The sequence below is a fragment of the Hypanus sabinus genome, chromosome 5 (assembly GCF_030144855.1).
Source record: "Hypanus sabinus isolate sHypSab1 chromosome 5, sHypSab1.hap1, whole genome shotgun sequence".
Classification (NCBI taxonomy): domain Eukaryota; kingdom Metazoa; phylum Chordata; class Chondrichthyes; order Myliobatiformes; family Dasyatidae; genus Hypanus; species Hypanus sabinus.
Window position 1 is genome coordinate 183,204,929 of NC_082710.1, and position 24,101 is coordinate 183,229,029.

The 24,101-nt window shown below is 48.3% G+C and overlaps 1 protein-coding gene across 1 annotated transcript in view; it reads left to right on the top strand.

The window, feature by feature from the left end:
- Positions 1–24,101, top strand: part of LOC132394859 (tenascin-X-like) — a 168,568-nt gene that overhangs the window by 110,530 nt on the left and 33,937 nt on the right. The window contains exons 23-31 of the mRNA XM_059971266.1: positions 3,361–3,636; positions 8,797–9,072; positions 11,534–11,824; positions 12,296–12,586; positions 12,908–13,357; positions 15,494–15,778; positions 17,444–17,662; positions 21,672–21,971; positions 22,918–23,193. Coding sequence (XP_059827249.1) covers positions 3,361–3,636; positions 8,797–9,072; positions 11,534–11,824; positions 12,296–12,586; positions 12,908–13,357; positions 15,494–15,778; positions 17,444–17,662; positions 21,672–21,971; positions 22,918–23,193 — 2,664 coding nt within the window. The remainder of the gene's footprint in view (positions 1–3,360; positions 3,637–8,796; positions 9,073–11,533; positions 11,825–12,295; positions 12,587–12,907; positions 13,358–15,493; positions 15,779–17,443; positions 17,663–21,671; positions 21,972–22,917; positions 23,194–24,101) is intronic.

Consider the following 24,101-nt stretch of genomic DNA (forward strand, 5'->3'; position numbering starts at 1 on the left):
ACCCTATCTAAATCCTGATATACCCCTATCAAATCGCCTTGTAAAATTTCTCTGCACTCTTTCAATCTTATCAATATCTTTTCCGGAGGTAGATGACCAGAACTGCACACAATACTCTCCTGAATTAGGTTCACTGCTTTTCCGGGCAGTTGTTTTCCTGTGCAAGTTCAACAACTTCTGTACTCAGTGTTCCGAAGGCCAATGGCCAAAAGCTTTCTTTGCAACCAATTACCTATGACATCACTTTCAAAGAATAACGGACCTGTTTCCCAAATCCCGCTCCTCCGTGCCCATTTAAGCTCTACTCTGGTTTATCTACCCAAAGTCCGACACCTCACACATCTGCATTAAATTCCATCTGCTATTTTTCAGCTAATTTTTCCAGCTGCTCGAAACCCTGCTGCAAGCTTTGATAGCCTTCCTCGCTCTTCAGTATACCCCCTTTCTTGGTGTCAGCCACAAATTTGCTGATCCAGTTAACCACATTATCATCTAGATCATTGATACTGATGACAAATAATAAAGGACCCAGCATAGATCCCTGTGGCACTCCATGAATCATGGGTCTTGAGTCATAGAAAACGTACAGCACAGAAACAGGCCCATCTCGTCAGTGCCAAAACATTTAAATGCCTACTCCAGTGATCTGCACTGTGACTGTACTACCCAGGTACATTTTAAGCACTGAAATCAAGTTTACATGCACCACTTCAGCAGGTAGCTTGATCCACACTCTCACAACCATTTGAGTGAAGATTTCTCTCATGTTCCCCTTAAACTTTTCACCTTGAACCCATGACCTCCAGTTGTAGTCCCACCCAACTTCAGTGGAAAATATGCTTACCCTATCTATGCCTCTCATAATTTCATATACCTATATTAAATCTCCTCTCAATCTTCTACATCCCAAGGAATGAAGTCCTGCCTATTTAACCTTTCCTTATAGTTCAGTTTCTCCAGACCTGGCAAAGTCCTTGTAAATTTTCCCTGTACTCTTTCAACTTTATTTACATCTTTTCTATAGGTAGGTGACCAAAACTGCACACAATACTCCAAACTAGGCCTCACTAACGTCTTGTACAGCTTCGACATAACATCCCATCTCCTCTACTCAATACTTTTCTTTCCGAAGGCCCGTTAGGGTTGTTATAGCCTGGGGGTGGTAATGGGGACGCGAGGTCAGGATTATGGAGGAGAACTCCACCCTCACCAACCTGTCCACTCACAGACACACAGGTCTCCAACCCCAGGCAGAGGGGACCAGACAGCAACTTCAAATTATTCTGCAATTTACTGAATTCGTATTTGATCCCTGGCTTTTGCCCACATCTCCCCACTCAACAAAAAGTTTACAAACCCTCTGTTTAGAGTTAACCTTTTCCAGCACCATTGTAATTTCAGGAGCAGAATGACAACTCCCCCCTCCTGTCCGCTGTGTATTTCTCAATGTTAGGCTCCAGTCTCACTCCCAGACCCAGCGGACACTGGGAAATGCTCTGTCAGTTCCCTGGAATATCCTGAAAATTCCAACCAAGTTTTAACAGTGGGTGTCAGACGCTGCAGGGAACGTTATCCTGGTATTCGGTTTTCCGCATACCGGTGGATTTTTTCTTTGCTTCCTGTGGAGGTAGAGTTTACTGAAAGATGCTGCAAGAACTCATACAGACTCTTTAACCAAGTCCAATATTAATCAAACCTTCCCTCCCACAAACACCATGGTTTTTATATCATCCTTTTGCCTATCTCTCTTAAATAACCCTAAAGTATCTGCGTCTATCACCACCCATGTCTGTGCAAAAAAAAAACTACCCCTGACTCCCCTACTTTCCTGCCAACACTCTTAAGTTCTAACCCTTGTCTTAGCCATTTACATCCTGGGAAAAGGTCTCTTGGCTGTCCAGTCGATCAATATCTCACTCAACAGCTTGCAATTTGTCTTATTTTGTATGTTGGTTGTCACTTATAGTTGTTGTACATTCTGTTGTATTTCTTTAATTTTCTATAAATGCCTGCAAGGAAATGAATCTCAAGATCGTATATGGCTACACATGCATACTTTGATAAAACACCCATCAGTGTTGAAGGAGTCCCAGGTGCTTCACATCAGTGTTACACCAGAGTTTCAGTGCCTGGAGAGCAGAGCAAACACTGCGTCTGTGAAGGAGGCTCCGAGGAGTACCTTAAGGGCGGAGAGGTTCAGGAAAGGAGTTTCTAGACTTTACTCCCAGTGAGCTGGAGGCAAATGGCCGATACCAATGCCGATGATGCTGGAGGTTAACCACTGCGTACGGAAGTGCTCCTGAGTTTCACTGCCCAAACCCAGCTCTCGATTTTAGGCTCCCTTCTCACTCTAACTTGCAGCATGCAGGAATAGATTTCCTCTGGATGATCTGCCACTTCCCTGGAATATCCTGGAAATTCCAATCAAGTTAACAGTTTACTGACTATTTCCTGGTGTCACAGCTGCAGGGAATGTTGTTATTTTAGGTACAGTATCCTGATATGGTGTGCAGATGGTTTTATGCTTTCTGAGGCAGTCCAGGTTTCTGGCAGATGCTTCCAGCGATGAGTTGGAAGGCTAATTCCCAGCGCTGGGAATCTCATGGCAGTGTAAAGGAACAGAATGATCTCGGGGTCCACCTCTGTCGATACCTCCAAGTTGCTGCGCAAGTAGATACGATGGCTAAGAAGCCGTATGGTGTGTGGGCTTTCACTAATCAGGGGATTGAGTTCAAGAGATGCAAGGTAATGTTGCAGCTCTATCAAACCCTGATTAGACCACACTTGGAATATTGTGTTCGGTTCTGGAGGCATCATTACAGGAAGGATGTGCACACTTTGTAAAGGGTGCAGAGGATGCTGCCTGGACTGCAAGACAAGTCTTACGAAGGCAGCCTGAGTGAGCCAGGGCTTTTCTGTTTCGAGCAAAGGAGGACGAGAGGTGACTTGATAGAGATGTACAAAGTGGCAAGAGGTGTAGATCGAGTGACTATCCAGACACTTTCCCCAGGACAGATGTGGCTAATACAAGGGGGCATAATTTTACGGTGATTGGAGGAATGTATGGGTGGATGTCAGAGGTAAGGTTTTCAGTCGGAGAGAGGTGGGTATGTGGAGCTCACTGCCAGGGGTGGTGGTCAAGGCAGATACACTAGGGGCATTTAATAACTTGGAGACAGGCACGTGGATGCTAGAAAAATGGAGGGTTATACAGGAGGGAAGGTTAGATTGAACAGAGAGTCGGTTAAGAGGCTGGCACAACATTGTGGGCCGAAGGGCCTGTACTGGTCTGTACTGTTGAAATCACACTGCACAGGCAGCAGATCAATGGTTCCTCATACCTTAACCTCTCTGTTTTAGCTCCAGTGGCTCCAATGAAACTGGGCACCCTGTCACCCCCGACCGTCACATCGAACTCTGTCCGCCTCTCCTGGACCACAGACAGGACCTTTGACTCCTTCCTCATCCAGTACAGGGTTCAGGGGTCACAGGAGACCAGGAACATCACGGTGACTGGCGGAAAGCAAGTGTATCTCATCAGTGGTCTCCGTCCCTCCACCCGATACATCATCCATCTCTACGGGATCTCGGGGTCTCTGCGGACCCAGCCGCTCACCACCCAGATCACCACCACAGGTACTGTGGAGCAGTCCGAACCCTCTCATTGTGAACGTGTCTTTCTCTGTCCATCTTTCTCCATTCCTTTTCCAGGGATTTTTCTATGATCAGGCCAGTACTACCTGACAAGCAGTGAACTGAATTGTAATAATAATCATTCCACCCACTTCTATCTGAGTGTATCTCATTTATAAATCAGCACCTCGTGTACAGCAGCCCAGGCAGCAGTGTACCATGTTGATGCCTTTGGAACGGGCATTAAAGTTTGGTTATAGAGTCATACACAGCGATGAAGCAGGCCCTTTGGCCCATCTAGTCCAATCTGAACCATCAGAGTCCCATTGACCTGCTCACAGACCCCCCCGCACATGCATGCACTAACATAAACTTCCCTTAAATGGTGAAATTGAACCCACATCCACCACTTCTGCTGGCAGCTCATTGCACACTCTCACCACCCTCGGTGAGGAACTGCCTCCTCATGTTCCTCTTGAATATTTCAATTTCCACCATTGTCCACTCCAACCCTACCTCTGTGGAGAAAAACTTGCTGACATTTACCCTATCTAAATCCTGATATACCCCTATCAAATCGCCTTGTAAAATTTCTCTGCACTCTTTCAATCTTATCAATATCTTTTCCGGAGGTAGATGACCAGAACTGCACACAATACTCTCCTGAATTAGGTTCACTGCTTTTCCGGGCAGTTGTTTTCCTGTGCAAGTTCAACAACTTCTGTACTCAGTGTTCCGAAGGCCAATGGCCAAAAGCTTTCTTTGCAACCAATTGCCTATGACATCACTTTCGAAGAGTAACGGACCTGTTTCACCAGGCTCCTTGAACCCTTCTGTTCACCGTTTAAGCTCTCTTCTGGTTTGTCCACTCGACACCTCACACACCTGCATTCAATTCCATCTGCTATCTTTTGGTCAATTTTTCCATCTGCAGCCTTTGATAGTCTTCCTTGCTTGGTGTCAGTCACAAATCTAATGATCCAGTTAACCACATTATCATCCAGATCACTGATATAGATGACAAACAACAAAGGAACCAGCACAGATCCCTGCGGCACTGGGACCATAGCCCTCCATACCCCTACGACCCGGGTACCTCTTAAGCATTGAACTGAAGCTTACGTGCACCACTTGAGCTGGTAGCACGATCCACACTCTCTCCACCCTCTGAGTGAAGAAGATTCCTCTCATGTCCACTTAAACCTCTCACCATGACCTCTGGTTGTCCTCACAACCTCAGTGGAAAAAATACTTACACTTACCCTATCTATGCCTCTCATAGTTTATATTAAATCTCCTCTCAATCTTCTACATCCCAAGGAATGAAGTCCTACCTATTTAATCTTTCCTTATAGTTCAGGTTCTCCAGACCTGGCAAAGTCCTTGTAAATTTTCCCTGTACTCTTTCAACTTTATTTACATCTTTTCTGTAGGTAGGTGACCAAAACTGCTCACAATACTCCAAACTAGGCCTCACTAACGTCTTGTACAGCTTCGACATAACATCCCATCTCCTCTACTCAATACTTTTCTTTCCGAAGGCCCGTTAGGGTTGTTATAGCCTGGGGGTGGTAATGGGGACGTGAGGTCAGGATTATGGAGGAGAACTCCACCCTCACCAACCTGTCCACTCACAGACACACAGGTCTCCAACCCCAGGCAGAGGGGACCAGACAGCAACTTCAAATTATTCTGCAATTTACTGAATTCGTATTTGATCCCTGGCTTTTGCCCACATCTCCCCACTCAACAAAAAGTTTACAAACCCTCTGTTTAGAGTTAACCTTTTCCAGCACCATTGTAATTTCAGGAGCAGAATGACAACTCCCCCCCTCCTGTCCACTGTGTATTTCTCAATGTTAGTCTCCAGTCTCACTCCCAGACCCAGCGGACACTGGGAAATGCTCTGTCAGTTCCCTGGAATATCCTGAAAATTCCAACCAAGTTTTAACAGTGGGTGTCAGAGGCTGCAGGGAACGTTATCCTGGTATTCGGTTTTCCGCATACCGGTGGATTTTTTCTTTGCTTCCTGTGGAGGTAGAGTTTACTGAAAGATGCTGCAAGAATTCATACAGACTCTTTAACCAAGTCCAATATTAATCAAACCTTCCCTCCCACAAACACCATGGTTTTTATATCATCCTTTTGCCTATCTCTCTTAAATAACCCTAAAGTATCTGCGTCTATCACCACCAATGTCTGTGCAAAAAAAAACTACCCCTGACTCCCCTACTTTCCTGCCAACACTTTTAAGTTCTAACCCTTGTCTTAGCCATTTACATCCTGGGAAAAGGTCTCTTGGCTGTCCAGTCGATCAACGTCTGACTCAACAGCTTGCAATTTGTCTTATTTTGTATGTTGGTTGTCACTTGTAGTTGTTGTACATTCTGTTGTATTTCTTTAATTTTCTATAAATGCCTACAAGGAAATGAATCTCAAGATCGTCTATGGCTACACATGCATACTTTGATAAAACACCCATCAGTGTTGAAGGAGTCCCAGGTGCTTCACATCAGTGTTACACCAGAGTTTCAGTGCCTGGAGAGCAGAGCAAACACTGCGTCTGTGAAGGAGGCTCCGAGGAGTACCTTAAGGGCGGAGAGGTTCAGGAAAGGAGTTTCTAGACTTTACTCCCAGTGAGCTGGAGGCAAATGGCCGATACCAATGCCGATGATGCTGGAGGTTAACCACTGCGTACGGAAGTGCTCCTGAGTTTCACTGCCCAAACCCAGCCCTCGATTTTAGGCTCCCTTCTCACTCTAACTTGTGGCTAGCGGGAATAGGTTTCCTCTGGATGATCTGTAATCATCTTCATAGCTTGTTGCACCAGACAGCCAGCCACTCTAGTGTTGTTTGGTTGACGTTGAGCAGGTCAGTGTCAGCTAAATCAGGTGAGAGTGGGCAGTTGTGCAGAATGCGTTCAATGCTCTGCACCCTTTCGCCACACTCACAGGATTCACTGGTCTTCAAACCCCACTTCACCATGTTATCTCCCATCCTACAAACTCCCGCTCTCGCTCTGTTGAGAGTGCACCTCTTCCATTGGTCCAGCAGTGCCCCCGGGGTCTGGCAACATTTCTGTGGGGTCCTGCATCGTATTGTTTGGTGGGCTTCTGGCTTCTGTTTGTTGCTGGAGGTCAATCCTCTGTGTTTGGGAGGATCTTCCATGCTGTAGTTCCTCCACTGTAGCAAAGCTTTTCTCAATTTTAGGCTATTGGCACATGATGATGTCGTGGGTGCCGTGGATCCGAGTTCTGTTTACCTTTTTCAATTTTTGTTGTAGTGTGTCTTCGGATCTCTGGGGGAGCAATGCCTGCAAGTCTGTAAATGATGTTAGTGGGTGTGGGGCGCGGTGTGCCCATGATTATTCAGCAGGCTTCGTTAAGCAATGGGCCGATTTCCTTTGCATGGGCTGATCTGCCCCACACAGGTGCACGGTATTCTGCAGGTGCATAGCAGAGTGCTAGGGCAGTTGATCTAAGTGTGTGAGCATTAGCTCCCCATTTCGTGCCTGCTAATTTTTTCAAGAGAGAGTTGCGAGAGCCAGCTTTCCCTCAGTGTTTTTGGATGTGGGTGGCCAGTGAGAGCGTCCTATCCAGTGTCACGCCAGGTAAATTGGAGATTGGATGGTGTTCGAGCTCTTTCCCACACCAGAAGATCTGGAGTTTCCGAGCTGCTTCTCGATTCCTCGGGTGGAATGCACACGCTTGAGTTTTTGATGGATTTGGGTCCGGAGACCATTTTTCATAAAACTGCTTCATTGCTTCCACGACTGCTGTAAGTCGTACTACAACTTCTTGGAAGGAGTTGGCTTGTGTTGCTAAGCATAGGTCGTCTGCATAGATAAACCTGCGTGTGTTAGGAAAGGTTGGTTGGTCATTTGTGTAAATTTTAAATAGTAGAAGTGCCCTGTGGTAGTCCCTTCTTTTATGGATGACACCTACTCTTAATTCCATTCATTTCTACATAAAATTTGCAATTTTTAGGAGGCTTTTTATTACTTTGATTGTGGTTCCGTTCTTTAACATTTTAGATAATTTCAGTAGAAGGCCTCTGTGATTCACAGTGTCATATGATGCTGTTAAGTCAATGAATACTGCCCCTGTAACTTGTTGCATTTCAAACCCATCCTCAATATCTGGGTTGAGTTCAGGACTTGACCACAGCAGCGGCCCGGCCTGAACCCGGCTTGGTCTGGTCTTAGACTAAGGGGGATATTCTTTTCAGTATGAGTCTCTCATAGAGTTCATACATCTGTCACTTCCCTGGAATTTCCAATCAAGTTATCGGTTTACTGACCATTTCCTGGTGTCACAGCTGCAGGGAATGTTGTTATTTTAGGTACAGTACCCTGATATGGTGTGCAGATGGTTTTATGCTTTCTGAGGCAGTCCAGGTTTCTGGCAGATGCTTCCAGCGATGAGTTGGAAGGCTAATTCCCAGCGCTGGGAATCTCATGGCAGTGTAAAGGAACAGAATGATCTCGGGGTCCACCTCTGTCGATACCTCCAAGTTGCTGCACAAGTAGATACGATGGCTAAGAAGCCGTATGGTGTGTGGGCTTTCATTAATCAGGGGATTGAGTTCAAGAGATGCAAGGTAACGTTGCAGCTCTATCAAACCCTGATTAGACCACACTTGGAATATTGTGTTCGGTTCTGGAGGCATCATTACAGGAAGGATGTGCACACTTTGTAAAGGGTGCAGAGGATGCTGCCTGGACTGCAAGACAAGTCTTACGAAGGCAGCCTGAGTGAGCCAGGGCTTTTCTGTTTCGAGCAAAGGAGGACGAGAGGTGACTTGATAGAGATGTACAAGGTGGCAAGAGGTGTAGATCGAGTGACTATCCAGACACTTTCCCCAGGACAGATTATTTATCACAGACAGAGGTGGGTATGTGGAGCACACTGCCAGGGCTGGTGGTCAAGGCAGATGCATTAGGGGCATTTAATAATCTTCAAGATAGACACATGGATGCTAGAAAAATGGAGGGTTATACAGGAGGGAAGGTTAGATTGAACATAGAATAGGTTTAGAGTTCGGCACAACATTGTGGGCCGAAGGGCCTGTACTGATCTATGCTCAATGTCCAAATCATTCTGCACAGGCAGCAGATCGGAAGAAATATTAATGGTTCCTCATACCTTAACCTCTCTGTTTTAGCTCCAGCGGCTCCGATGAAACTGGGCACCCTGTCTCGCCCGAGCGTCACGTCGAACTCTGTCCGCCTCTCCTGGACCACAGACAGGACCTTTGACACCTTCCTCATCCGGTACAGGGTCCAGGGGTCACAGGAGACCCGGAACATCACGGTGACTGGCGGGAAACGAGTGTACCTCATCAGTGGTCTCCGTCCCTCCACCCGATACATCATCCATCTCTACGGGATCTCGGGGTCTCTGCGGACCCAGCCGCTCACCACCCAAGTCACCACTGAAGGTACCGTGGAGCAGTCCGATCCCTCTTACAGTATTGTGAACATATCTCTATCTGTCTATCTATATGTCTCTCTCGCTCATATTTATATATACAAACAGTATAAATAAGCCTGTCCTAAAGTCTACAGACAAATCACAAACTCCACATTATCAACACACGAGCACGTGCACACATGCACAGCTGAGGGAATATTCTTATCGTGGAGAGAATATGGGACCAGAGGGATGTCCATTGAGAACAGAAATAAGGAGGAATTTCTTTAGCCAGAGGGTTGTGAATCTGTGGAATTCATTGCCACAGTCGTCTGTGGAGCCAAGTCATTGGGTGTCCGTAATGCAGAGGTTAATGGGTTCTGGGTTAGTCCAGTCATTAGAGGTTACAGGAGAGTGGGCTTGAGAAGGATAATAAAGCAGCCATGATGGAATAATGGAGCAGATTCAGGTTCAAGTTTAAGTTTATTGCCATCTGTTTGTACCGTATATACAGTACAACCAAACAAAATAACGTTTCTCTGGACCACGGTATTCGTAGTCTCACAACCCGAGGGAAGAGGCTGTTACCTCTTCCTAGTCGTAGTCCTGATACTCCTGTGCCTCCTTCCAGACAGTAGTGGGTCAAAGTGATTGTGGGATGGGTGGTAGGGATCCTCAATTTATAATGACCCATGAGCACAGAAACTCTTCTGCTGTGCAATTTGTTCACCCAGTGACGACAACATGTGCGCATTGAATAATTTCTTCAATAGAAACAGTATAAATAAGCCAGTTCTAAAATCTGCAGGCAAATCATTGCAAACTCCACATTGTCAACACCATCCACAACAGAAACCGGAAAAGGAAATGTGATTGTGTAAGATCGTGGAATATATTTAACATGGCAACGAGGTAGATGGTGCGCAGTTTAAATTCCTTTGTGCACTAGTAGCAAAGGATGTGCATGTATACACATGTATGCTCTGGATTCCTCCTGCAGTCCAGCTGGTGCCGGAAGTCTGGTGACACTTGTGGGCTGCCCCTCGGACTACGTTGGTCGTTGATGATTTCGTACATTTCAAACTATCAATGTACATAAGACGATTTCTTTCTGCCGTGACGCCACATGCTGGTGAAGGCCAGTCTGTATTCCCCCGCGGCTCAGTTAAGCAACATGGTGATCTGTGTTTGGTTCTGGGGTAATAGAATCTGCAATACCGGGCAGGGGCAAACCAGAAGGGAGAGGTGCACTGGCATACCCTACCACATTTCTGCAACCGTTGGACCGTCAGACACATTGTACCCATGTGCAGACACAGATTTATTTTTAGTCATTTCATTGAGAGGTACACAGTAGTAACAAGCTTTTCTGGCCCATACTAACCAACTACAACCATGGTTCCAATTAACCTACTAACCTGAACATCTTGGGAATGCGGGAGGAAGCCCAAGCACCCAGAGGAAACCCACACGGTCGCCGAGAGAAAGTACAAGCTCGTTCCAGACCGTGACGGGAAGTGAACTGAGACCTGTGATTGCTCGTGCTGCAAAACCATACTCTAATCACTGCACTACTGAGCTTATTAGAGAATGGACGTGCAGATGAGGTGCTTAGCAACTCCCTCAAAGTAAAAGGTCGACCATTCAGGGAGGTAGGAAGAGATTTCCTCACCCAGAGGGCGGAGGGTGTCTGGAATTCTCTGCCCGACCAAGGTGATTGTATGGAGAGTCACTGACTGGGTAGATTCACGACAGGATGAAGTCAGTTTCTGGGTTGTGAAGGGATGAGGGGTTCGTATAGAGTCCTCACATCAGTAATGATGACTTTACACACTTTACACCTTGCACAGAAGACACAAGGGGAGAAATAGCCAAGATCCCCTTTTTATAGCACCTACACTCACACACACACACACTCATACAGACAGACACACACCATACACAGACAAAGACACACACACACACACATATACACACACACACACACACACACACACACACACACACACACACACACACACACACACACACACACACACACATACACTCCCCCCACTTAGAGGGGACATTGATCAAGAGTCCTTGAAAGTGGTTTGTGGGAACAGTTCAGTGATGGAGTGAGTGGAATTATCCCCTCTGGTTCAAGAGCCTGATGGTTGAGGGATAATAACTGTTCCTGAATTGGTGGTGTGGGTCAAGTGTCCAAACAGCCAAGAATCAATTAGAGATAATGTGATCAGACAACCATGGGCTTAGTCAAGCCGAGAGACTCAGAGGACTGTCTTAAGGGCAGAGAACACGGGTCTCAAGCTGCTGAGAGACAACCTGCCAAAGACAGAACAATTAAGAGAACTCTTGGCACATTGGCCTTGATACTCGGAGTACTGAGTACAGGAGTTGGATATTATGTTGAAGTTGTATCAGGTGTTGATGAGAACATATCTGAGGCATTGTGTAAGGGTCCTCACACCTCAACCTCTCCATTTCAGCTGGTGAGGACAAAGATGCCCCATCACTGGTGAAACTGGGCACCCTGTCAACGTCAACCATCACATCGAACTCTGTCCGCCTCTCCTGGACCACGGACAGGACCTTTGACACCTTCCTCATCCAGTACAGGGTTCAGGGGTCGCAGGAGACCCGGAACATCACGGTGGCCGGCGGGAAGCGTGTGTATCTCATTGGGGATCTCCGTCCCTCCACCCGATACATCATCTATCTCTACGGGATCTCGGGGAGTTTACAGACCCAGCCCCTCTCCACCCAGGTCACCACGACAGGTACTGTGGAGCAGTCCGATCCCTCTGAATGTCAATCTCTGTCGCTCTCCCTCATTCTCATTCTCTTCTCCCATTCCCCGCTTCCCCCTCCCCCTCCCCCTCCCCTTCCCCCCCTTCCCCCCTTCCCCATCACCCTCCCCCACCCCCTCTGTAATTGCCCATCCAGGAACTCACCTGTAGACTGGCAGAAGTGCTCAGGACCATTTCCTGCATCGGAGAAGCTGGCTGTTAGTGTAAAGAATCCTCACAGATTAGGTGATATTTTTGTAATATTCACTCAGTCCAGCTCACGCATTTTTAATGTCCTGAAGCAGATTTAGTTGCTTACTTCCTATGGACTAACAAATTCTGTCAGGGGCCGCAGACGGCGTGTTGGAAGCCAATTCTGAAGGTTGGCAGTCTGCTCCCACCTGCTGTGTGTGGGTTGTAGTGAAATCCGTGACTCTTCATGCCTCAACCTCTCCGTTTCAGATCCTGAGGACAAAGATGCCCCATCGCCGGTAAGACTGGGCACCCTGTCACCCCCGACCGTCACATCGAACTCCGTCCGCCTCTCCTGGACCACAGACAGGACCTTCGACACCTTCCTCATCCAGTACAGGGTCCAGGGGTCACAGGAGACCCGGAACATCACAGTGACTGGCGGAAAGCAAGTGTATCTCATCAGTGGTCTCCGTCCCTCCACCAGATACATCATCCTTCTCTACGGGATCTCGGGGAGTTTGCAGACCCAGCCCCTCTCCACCCAGGTCACCACGACAGGTACTGTGGAGCAGTCCGATCCCTCTGAATGTCAATCTCTGTCTCCATCTGTCGCTCTCCCTCAAATTCTCTCCCTCATTCTCATTCTCTTCTCCCATTCCCCGCTTTCCCCTTCCCCTCCTTCCCCCCTTCCCCATCACCCTCCCCCACCCCCTCTGTAATTGTCCCTCCAGGAACTCACCTGTAGACTGGCAGATGTGCTCAGGACTATTTCCTGCATCGGAGAAGCTGGCTGTTAGTGTAAAGAATCCTCACAGATTAGGTGATATTTTTGTAATATTCACTCAGTCCAGCTCACGCATTTTTAATGTCCTGAAGCAGATTTAGTTGCTTACTTCCTATGGACTAACAAATTCTGTCAGGGGCCGCAGACGGCGTGTTGGAAGCCAATTCTGAAGTTTGGCCGTCTCTGCTCCCACCTGCGGTGTGCGGACTGCAGTGAAATCTATGTCTCCTCATACCTCAACCTCGCTGTTTCAGATCCTGAGGACAAAGGTGCCCCATCGCCGGTAAGACTGGGCACCCTGTCAACACCGACCGTCACATCGAACTCCGTCCGCCTCTCCTGGACCACAGACAGGACCTTTGACTCCTTCCTCATCCAGTACAGGGTTCAGGGGTCACAGGAGACCCGGAACATCACGGTGACTGGCGGAAAGCAAGTGTATCTCATCAGTGGTCTCCGTCCCTCCACCAGATACATCATCCATCTCTACGGGATCTCGGGGAGTTTGCAGACCCAGCCCCTCTCCACCCAGGTCACCACGACAGGTACTGTGGAGCGGTCTGATTGCTCTCAATGTGAACTTGCCTCTCTCTACATATTGTTTCAGTCTGTTGTTAGAGATACCCTCAGCAGAGGAGCTCAGGGCCGTTACTGCCAAGGTCTGAGAAAGAAAAGCTGTGATTTAGCGTGGCTGTCTGCCCAGACTAGCTGTGTTACCGTACATTGCTTTGCCTTCTGTGTCAGAGACGACTGAACAGCCAACAATTCTCTTATCTGCACAGGAGCAGGATTCATCCCAGTGAATCTGCTCCGCCACTCCGTCATGCCTGATCTATTACCTCTCAACCCTATTCTCCTGCCTTCGCCCTGTAACCTTTGATCCTGACTAAATCAAGAACCGATCAACATTTGCTTAAATATACTCCAAGGCTCGGCCTCCATAGCTGTCCATTGCAATGATTTCCACAGATTCACCACCCTCTGGCTCATGAGATTCCTCCTCAGCTCTGTTCTCAGTGGGTGTCCCTCTATTCTGAGGCCGTGCTCTCTGGTCCTACCATGGGACACATCCTCTCCACATCGGCTCTTTCGAGGTCTCTTACCAATTGATCGGTTTCAATGAGATCCCCCATATTCTTCTGAGTTCTAAATTCCAGTGAGTACAGGCCCGAAGCTGCCAAACGTTCCTCATGTGTTAACCCTTCACTCCCAGAATCATCCTCGTGAACTTCCTCTGGACCCTCTCCAATGACAAAACACCCTTTCTGAGACATGGGGCCCAAAAGTGTCGACAATACTTCAAGTGCGGCCTGACTAGTATTGTATAAAGGCTCAGCGTTATCTCCTTGCTTTTATATTCTATTCCCCTTCAAATAAGTGCCAACACTACATTTGCCATCTTTACCACAGACTCAACCTGTCAGTAAACCTTCTGGAAGGCTTGCATGACGACTCCTAAGTCCTGATGTTTGAACCTTCTCCCCATTTCGGTAATAGTCCGCACTGTTCTCCCTTTTACCAAAATGCATTGTCGTTCATTTCCCAACACTGTATTCATCTGCCACTTTTTGCCCATTCTTCCAATTTGTCTAACTCCTGCTGCAATCGCATTGCTTCCTCAGCACTACTTACCCCTCCACCTACTTCCTATCATCTGCAAACTTTGCCACAAAGCCATCAATTCCATTATCTAAATCACTGACAAACAACGTGAAAAGTAGCGGTCCCAGTACTGACCCCGAGGAGCACCGCTAGTCACTGGCAGCCAACCAGAAAAGATCCCTTCTATTCCCACTCTCTGCCTCCTGCCTGTCAGCCATTCTGCTATCTATAGTCGTACCTTTCCCGTAACGTCATAGGATTTCATTTTGTTTTGAAGCCTCTTGTGTGGCACCTTATCAAAAACTTCTGAAAATCCAAGTAAATGACATCCACTTCCTCTCCTTTGTCCACCCTGCTTGTTACTTCCTCAAAGAACTCTAACAGGTTTGTCAGGCAAGATTTCCCTCACAGAAACCATGCTGACTTTGACTTATTTTATCAATGTACCCTGACACCTCATTCTTAATAATAGACTCTGAAATGTTCCCAGCCACTGAGGTTAGGCTGACTGGCCTGTAACTTTATTTGCCTTCCTCCCTTCTTAAAGAGTGGAGTGACATTTGCAATCTTCTGGTCGTCTGGGGCCATGCCAGAACCAAGCGATTCTTCAAAGGTTATGACTAATGCATCCATTGTCTCTTCAGCAACCTCTCTCAGGACTCTGGGATGTCGTCCATTGGTCCAGGTGACTTATCCACCTTAAGACCTTTGAGTTTGCCTGGCACTTTTTCTTTTGTAATAGCGATGGCACTCACTCCTGCTCCCTGACACTCACAGACCTCTGGCACACTGCTAGTGATTCCACAGTGAAGACAGATGCAAGGTACCCATAAAGTCTTATGGTCTTATCATACTGAGAAAATAGAGGGGGTGAATACAAGCAGACTTTCCCCACTGTTGGGTGAAGCGAGAACTAGAGGTCATAGGTTAAAGTGAAACCAGAGAAGGTGACAAAACTGCACAGGTTTTCTTGCTCTTATGTTTTAGATTTCTGAAATGTTCTCCAATCTCTTGTTCACTGTATGTGTGCAGCTGAGCACACCCCATCGTTTCTCACCACATTACGCTCTCTGCTTTAGCGTCTGAAGGTCCTACAGCACCAGTGAGGCTGGGCACCCTGTCAACACCGACCGTCACATCGAACTCTGTCCGCCTCTCCTGGACCACAGACAGGACCTTTGACTCCTTCCTCATCCAGTACAGGGTTCAGGGGTCGCAGGAGACCCGGAACATCACGGTGACCGGCGGGAAGCAAGTGTATCTCATCAGTGGTCTCCGTCCCTCCACCCGATACATCATCCATCTCTACGGGATCTCGGGCTCTCTGCGGACCCAGCCCCTCTCCACCCAGGTCACCACGACAGGTACTGTAAGGTGCTGGGTGCAATGATGCATCTCTTTGACCATCCTTCACTCTCCTTCACTCTCAGCCCCTTTCCTCAACTGCTTCTCCGACTCTACAACATCCCTCTCCCACATCCCATCTCTCCTGCCCCTCTCCCTCTCTGAATGTGACTATTTATGGTGGTTTAATGTCACTTCCAGTACACAAGTGTAAAGAAATATGGAATAATTTTGCCCCTGAGGCAATGCAACGCAAGAAGGCACACAGTAATAATAAAAAACACAATAAATATAAATACACAAGACAGCTTGTATACACAGATTGATTGTATAAAGTGACCCTAGGCACAGGAGTGTCAGTGCATAAAGTGACTGTCGGAAAATGATAAAGTAGTGGTGGTTGGGGGTGTGGAGGGGTGGGTTAGTGGGTGGAGATGTTGATCAGCCTTACTGCTTGGAGAAAGTAACTGTTTTTGTGTCTGGTGGTCCTGGCGTGGATGCTATGTAGCCTCCTCCCTGATGGGAGAGGGACAATCAGTCCGTGAGTAGGATGGGTGGGGTCCTTCATGGTGTTACTGGCCCTTTTCCGGCATCTTTCAGTATATATGTCCTTGCAGGCTGGGCCGTCATCTGTGTATCTTTCAGATTTATTACAGGAGGGGACTATGTGGATATCACACAAGAAAGCTTCAGCTCCAGGAGTGAAGCAAAGCTCCTCTCTCACCCCTCCCCTTTCTCTGGGATTCTCTCTTCTCCCAGGGTCTCACTCACCTGAGTCCCACCAGTGATCACCTCTTTGCAGGCAGGTGTGGGAGTTGTGGTAAGGCAAGGGTTAACATAATAATCCAGGCGAGGGTAAGGATCGTTTGCACCCAGAGAGCACACACTCCGGGCAAGAGTCCAGTTCTGAGTCCAGTTATTGGCGAAGACACAGGGAAGATCGGAGAAAGATTTTATAACGATTAAGGTTTTCTCCCCACTTATATCGAAACTTTGAAATGCACAGTGAGGACCAGTGCAGTCCGAGGTTGTGCTGGAGGCAGTGCACAAGGACCTCCACACTTCCACGCCCAGAACTCTCTAACACTAACCCTTACGTTTTTGGACTGTGGCAAGAAACCAGAGTACCCGGTGGGCAGGGGGAGAACGTGCCAGCTCCTTGCAAACAGTGTCGGGAATTGAACCCAGGTCCCACAAACTGCTGCACTGCTGTGCTTCCTCACATTTCATTAAATTCGAGAGAGCGGGACCTTTGGGGCAGTGAGGCGCAGCGCCTCTTTGTACATAAAACATTTAGTATACTTAACTCTCTGCCTCTCTTTCTCTGGGAAGCTCTTCCCCCTCCCTCGACCATCCCGTCTCTCCCCGACTCTCTCTCACTTCCTCCCTGAGAGACAGGAACTGATATTCTGCAGATGCTGGAAAACCAGGGCAACACACACAAAATGCTGGAGGAACAGGCAGCATCTATGGAAAGTCAGCGTTCTGGGCCGAGACCCTACATCAGCACTGGAAAGGAAAGGGGCAGAAGCCTGAATAAGACGGAGAATCACAAGCCAAAATAAGATGATGACTCTTTATTCCTCTCCATGGAAGCTGCCTGATTTGCTGAGTTTCTCCAGCACTTTATGTGTGTTACCGTGGGAACTGCGAACCAGCTAATCACCGTGTATTTTGTATTTCAGCCTCCACCCTCATGGAGGGTCAAAAGCCGATGGTTGTGCCTACTCTGGATGGCGTATCGGTTTCCAGGGTCACTGGGCACTCCCTCGAACTCTCCTGGGAGGCAGGAGGTACCTTTGACTCCTTCCTTGTCGAATATGTAGCCACGGGCTCTGCGGACGTGAGAATCCTCACGGTAACTGGCGAGCGGCGAAACACGGCCATCATAGGCCTCAGGCCTAGTATGGCCTACACACTCCGAGTCTATGGACTCTCCGATGGCCAACACACCAAACCTCTAAGCACTGTTGCCAATACCACAGGTGGTCCCAGCATATTCCAGTACCAATTTGTTCTTCTTCTTGTAAAGTTTAATTCGGCTGTCAGACCAACGTAGCACAGACCTACTGAGGTGGTGTGTAGAGCAGAGAGACAAGAAGTTCACCCACTAAATTTCCCCCACCAAAAAAAAACTCAAACAATATCATAAAGTCTAATGCTTTTCAGAAAGCCAAATACACTCTTATATACGTTAGAATGGCAGTGATATCGGAGCAAACTCTCTGTGTTAATCTGTGTCTGTCCCAAAGATCTCAATTTAGCAATTAGATGTTTCCTCTGTACCTCATAGGAACTGTTTCCAAACAGCTGCACCATTTCCTACCACTTACACCCCCTAGAGATGTCCCTATCACACATAGTAATTCTGAACAGGGAATTCGTCAACCCAATATGCCCAATTCATAAACTTGTAAGTATAAGTTACTGTGGAGAGCATTCTGACAGGCTGCATTGTTGTCTGGTATGGGCGGGGGTTGGTGGGGGCTACTGCACAGGGGTGAATAAAGCTGCAGAGGGTTGTAAATCTAGTCAGCTCCATCTTGGGTTGGAGCCTACAAAGTACCCAGGACACCGTCAAGGAGCGGTGTCTCAGAAAGGCAGCATCCATTATTAAGGACCTCCAGCACCCAGGGCATGCCCTTTTCTCACTGTTACCATCAGGTAGGAGGTACAGAAGCCTGAAGGCACACACTCAGCGATTCAGGAACAACTTCTTCCTCTGCCATCTGATTCTTAAATAGACATTGAACCTGTGAACACTACCGCACTTTTTAATATATATTATTTCTGTTTTTGCCCGATTTTTAATCTATTCAGTACATGTACATGTTATTTCTTTATTTATTTTTCTCTCTCTCTTCTATATTATGTATCGGATTGAACTGCTGCTGTACCTTTTAATTGCTTCCAAGCCTGTTGTCTCTGCCTACAAAATGCTGAACCATTCACAGTCCCTTCAAGTGTTTGGGCAAACCATTGAGAGAGGAGTTAGTGACTGGTGCCCTGGTTTAACACAGCCACACAGCTCCGAAACAGACCATTCAGCCCATTTGGTCCATGCTGACCGTGATATCAATTCAAGGAGCCCCATTTGCCAGTGTTTGGTCCATATCCTCTAAACCTTTCCTAACCATATACCTGTCTGACTGTCTTTTAGAGATATAGAGCTCTTCAGCCCATCTGGTCTGCACCTAGACCACAGCCCTCCATACCCCTTCCATCCACGTACCTACAAAAGGTCACTTAAATGCTGCAATTCACCACTTCTACTGGTAGCTCATTCCACACTCTCACCACCCTCTGAGTGAAAAAGTTCTCCCTCATAAGACATAGGAGCAGACTTAGGCCATTCAGCCCATCGAGTCTGCTCCGCCATTTCATCGTGGCTGATCCTGGATCCCACTCAACCCCATACACCTGCCTCCTTGCCATATCCTTTAATGCCCTGACCAATCAGGAAACTATCAACTTCTACCTTAAATATACCTGTGGATTTGGCCTCCTCCACAGCCCTCTGTGGCAGAGCATTCCACAGATTCATTACACTCTGAATACAAAAATTCCTCCTCCCCTCAAATCTGAGGCTGTGCCCTCTAGTTCCAGTTACCCCCACCAGAGGAAACATCCTCTCCACATCCACCTTATCTAGTCCGTTTGGTAGGTTTCATGAGATCCCCCTGCATCCTCCTAAATTCCAGTGAGTACAGGCCCAAAGCTGCCAAACACTCCCCATGTGTTAACCCCTTCATTCCTGGAATCATCCTCGTGAACCTCCTCTGGTCTCTCTCCAACGACGACACTTCCGTTCTGAGATAAGGGGCCCAAAACTGTTGATCCAAGGAACAAAGTCCTAACCCGCTCAACATTTCCCTGAAACTCAGCTCCTCAAGTTGTAGCAACATCCTGTGCTCTTTCAATCTTATTGATATTTCCCCCTTGACTTATGAAGATGAACACGTCTCTTTACCATGGGAGAGCAGCCTGAGGTTTAGGAGGAAAGTCTCGTGTTCTTGTGTGTTTCTGTATTCCTAGTCGCCTCATGAATGGAACGATATCATGTTGATCTCAGTAAGACCACCTCAGTAAGTTAAAGGTTAACTTCAAGTGGAATGGGAGTCACAAACAGACCCAGACCTGGTTAACATATTGAAAAGCCCTCCAAAAGCCTAGATATTGCTAATTTTCCTCTGTGGATTGTATCAGCAGACAGTGGCATCCATTGATGGTGTTGGTGTTGAACTTCTCAAGTAAATAGGGGCAGGTGGAGGCCACTCAGCCCCTCTAACCAGTCCCACCTTCACTCCCTACCCAGGCACTTATCCATGCTGCGTCACTCCTCGATATTATCACAACTGATCTGCCCCAGACCTCATTTGCTCTTCTGCGGAAGTTCCCTCATTTTCCTGTTTAAATACCCCAGTGACCCAGCCTGCACAGGCTTTGGGAGTAGATAATTCAGAATCAGATTTCATATCACTGTTGCGAAATGTGTTGTTTTGTGACGACAGTACATTGCAATACAAGAGTGAAACTATAGATTACAACAAGGTGACCAAGTGAACCAAAGGAAAGTACTGAGGAAGTGTCTATTTAGAAATGTGATGGTGGAGGGGAAGAAGCTCTTCCTGAATCATTGACTCCTGTGCCTCCTCTCCAGTGACAAGAGGACATGTCCCGGGTGGTGGGGGCCACCTATTTCAGGCTTGGCCTTTTGAATGCACCTTCAGCCCTGGTGCCCGTGACAGAGCTGGCTGAGCTGACAACTCCCTGCAGCTTTTCCGATCCTGCGCAGTAGTCGGTCCATGCTGGACAGGGATACAACCAGTCAGAACGCTCTCCACAGTATATCCGTAGAAACTTGCAAAGGTTTTTGGTGACATACCAATTTGGTGCTGTTCACCTGTGATTATACTGTGAGACTCGACATAAATTGGGGCACTGCTTCGTCGAGCACTTTCGCTCCATCCGCCACTAAAGATGACATCCCCTGTTGGCCACCCATTTCAGTTTGGCTTTCTAATACTATCCTCACTATCTGTCCATAGCCTCATTTCTGCCACGACGAGGCCACTCATATTCCGTCTGGGTAGCCTCCAACCTGATCGCATGAGCATCGACTTCTCAAACTTCAAGTAAATTCTCCCTCCCCATTCTCTCTTTTTTCATTCTCCATTCTGGTTCCTCTCTCACTCTTCCTCTTCTCCTCATCCTCCCATCTCCACCCTCTGGTTCCCCTCCTCCTTTCCATGGCCCACTCTCCTTTCCAATCAGATTCCTTTAAATATACCCAGTGACGACCTCCACAACGTCTATGGCAATAAATTCCACAGATTCACCACCCTCTGGCTAAAAAATTCCTTATCTCTGTTCTAAAGGGACATCCCTCTACTCTGAGGCTGTGCCCTCTGGTCCAAGACTCCCCCACTATATTAAACATTCTCTCTACATCTACTCTATCCAGGCCTTTCAATATTAGGTGTGTTTCGATGAGATCCTCCCTCATTCTGCTAAATTCCAATGAATTCAGGTCTAGAATCAGCAAATGTGCCTCATACATTAACCCTTTCATTCCTGTGCTCATTCTTGTAACTCTCCTCTGGACCTTCTCTGAAGCCAGCACATCATTTCTTAGATATGAGGCTCAAAACTGCCATCAATACTGAGTGTGGGTCGACAAAGGAAGCCTCATTGTTTTATATTCTAGTCCTTTCGAAATGTATGCCAATATTGCATTGCCTACCTTCTCTGATATTCCTCCCTAACTCCCATTGTCTTTCTTGAGAGGCCCTTCTTTGACAAAACATCCGGTTTTCTCTGCTGGTATCTCCCATTCATGGCTTGGGGTAGGGAAGGGTGGGGGAGTCAAATTATACGTTGCTAGTGAAAGGCTTGTTGTTGTTTGTGCTGCAGTTTCCCAGGAGACAGGAGTCACCGGGCCCAGCGAGGAGGCCGAGCTGGGCGGTCTTTCTGCAATGGTGGAGTCTGCCAGCTCAGTCCGCCTCTCCTGGGAAGCGAGGAAGGCCTTTGACTCCTTCGTGGTGCAGTACCGGCCTGAGGGTACGGAGGATGTGCGGAAAGTCTCTGTAAAAGGCAGCATCCGCTCGCGCACTGTCACAGGCCTCAGGCCCAGCAGCAAGTACACGTTCTACCTTTACGGAGTGTCCAGAGGACGTCACACCAAACCCATCTCCGCCACAGTCATCACCAAAGGTACACCCAGCACCACAGCAGAAACTGAAGGAAACATTCATCTTTGGCAGATATTTCCTTCAGGGCCATGTGGTGATGATCATCTCGGCCGGCTGAGTCCGACGGGAAGGCTGAAGCCTGAGGCAGGCTCATACGGTCAATAGACCTCTGACCGCGGGCTGTCAGACAAGACTCCATCAGGCGACACCATAAACCAGCCTGATGGATCAGACTTGAGGAAACCTTGTGCGGGTCCAAGGGTTTCTTCTGCTCTCTATGTACAGGCTATCGTTATGGGATGGAGCCCCTTCCCCATCCCCTTCCCCCCTCTCTCCCTCCCTCCCTCTCTCTCTCTCTCTCTCTCTCTCTCTCTCACCCTCTCTCTCTCTCCCTCCCTCTCTCTCTCTCTCTCTCTCTCTCTCACCCTCTCTCTCTCTCCCTCTCTCTCTCCCCCTCTCTCCCACTCCCTCTCCCCCCTCTCCTTCCCCCTCCCCTTCCCCTCCCCCTCCCCTCTCCCTCCCCCTCTCCCTCCCCTCTCCCTCTCTCTCTCTCCCTCCCTCTCTCTCTCTCCCCCCCTCTCTCTCTCCCTCCCTCTCTCTCTCTCTCACCCTCTCTCTCTCCCTCTCTCTCTCCCACTCCCCCTCCCCCTCCCTCCCTCTCTCCCTCTCTCTCTCTCTCTCTCTCTCTCTCTCTCTCTCTCTCTCTCGCTCTCTCTCTCTCTCTCTCTCTCTCTCTCGCTCTCTCTCTGTCTCTCACTGCCCCCTCTCTTCCCCCATCCTCATTGCATGCAATTACCTCTCCCACTGTACCCTGAATTCCCTCACGGAGAGCTGGTTCTGATGGAGAATCCATCACGAAGCAGTTTCTATGCGCTGGATTCTCTGCAGACTGCCCATCGTTTTCCTGTCACTGGGGCAGTGACTGGACATCCTTCTCACCTGGCTCCCCTCTCTCTTGGCCTCCACAGACACCCCAGTGGCCGCCTCCCCTGCCAGGCCCGGAGTCTCTGACATCACGGCCAACTCCTTGCAAATCTCTTGGACGGTGAAGCATGTCTACCAGTTCTTTCTGATCCAGTACAGGGCCCACGGCTCGCCTGGCTTCCAGAACCTGACGGTGGCCGCAGACGAGAGTTCGTACTCCATCACCAACCTGCGTCCGAGCACCAAATACATCATCTACCTCTATGGCGTGCATGAGATGCTCCTGACCAGGTTGATGGCCCTTGTAGCGACTACCGCAGGTACCTCACACCACACCGAGCAGATTCTCATTCTCCACCTCCTCCTCATTTCAAACCTTCTGCATTATCGTGACAGACACTGGAGTCACCCTAACGCTGTGAAGCACGAGGCCTCGGAAAGGTGGGGTGGTAGGGGAGATGGTCACGGTGGAGGGTTCCTATACTACTGCCCCCACCCCCACCACTTGGAGTGATATTCCAGGGCAGGCCCACGTACTGAGGCAGCTCCAGACACAGAGAGGACTTCCTCCTGGGCATCTTGTCTGGCCTAGTCCTCAGGGATAGGGACTCTCCCGCTCCAATGATACCCATGTCACTGGACAAGCAGCTCTCTTCTCATTGCCACGCCACTGGCTGAAGGAAACGATTGCTGAGTTGGGTGCAGGGTAGACACCATGCAGCCTACAAGCGAGGCACCCTTCCCTGAGTTCTCTGGACAAGCTCTGCAGAAACGCAGGTTAAAGATAAAGATTGCCGTTAATTGCCTCACACACAGTAAAGGTACTCTGAAATGCAGCGACCAACATGGTCCGGTTTTGTGCTGAGGGCAGCCCACAAGTGTCGATATGCTTCCAGCACCAGCATGCACCGTGCTGGGACGCTGCAATAGCGTAGCAGTTAGAGTGACAATATGACAGCTTGGGGTGTCGGAGTTCAGAGTTCAATCCCAGCATCCTCTGTAAGGAGGCTGTACGTCCTCTCCGTGGAATGCTTGGGTTTTCTCCAGGAGCTTCCGTTTCCTCCCACAGGACTGGATAGATAGTCCTGGGATTAGGTTAGGGTCAAATCGGGCTTGTCAGGGGATGCTGAGTGGCACTGCTCGAAGGGCTGAAGAATCTATCCCATGCTTTTTGCTAAATAAATAGACAGATAGTCCACAGCGTACTAAAGTTAACCCTAACCCATGC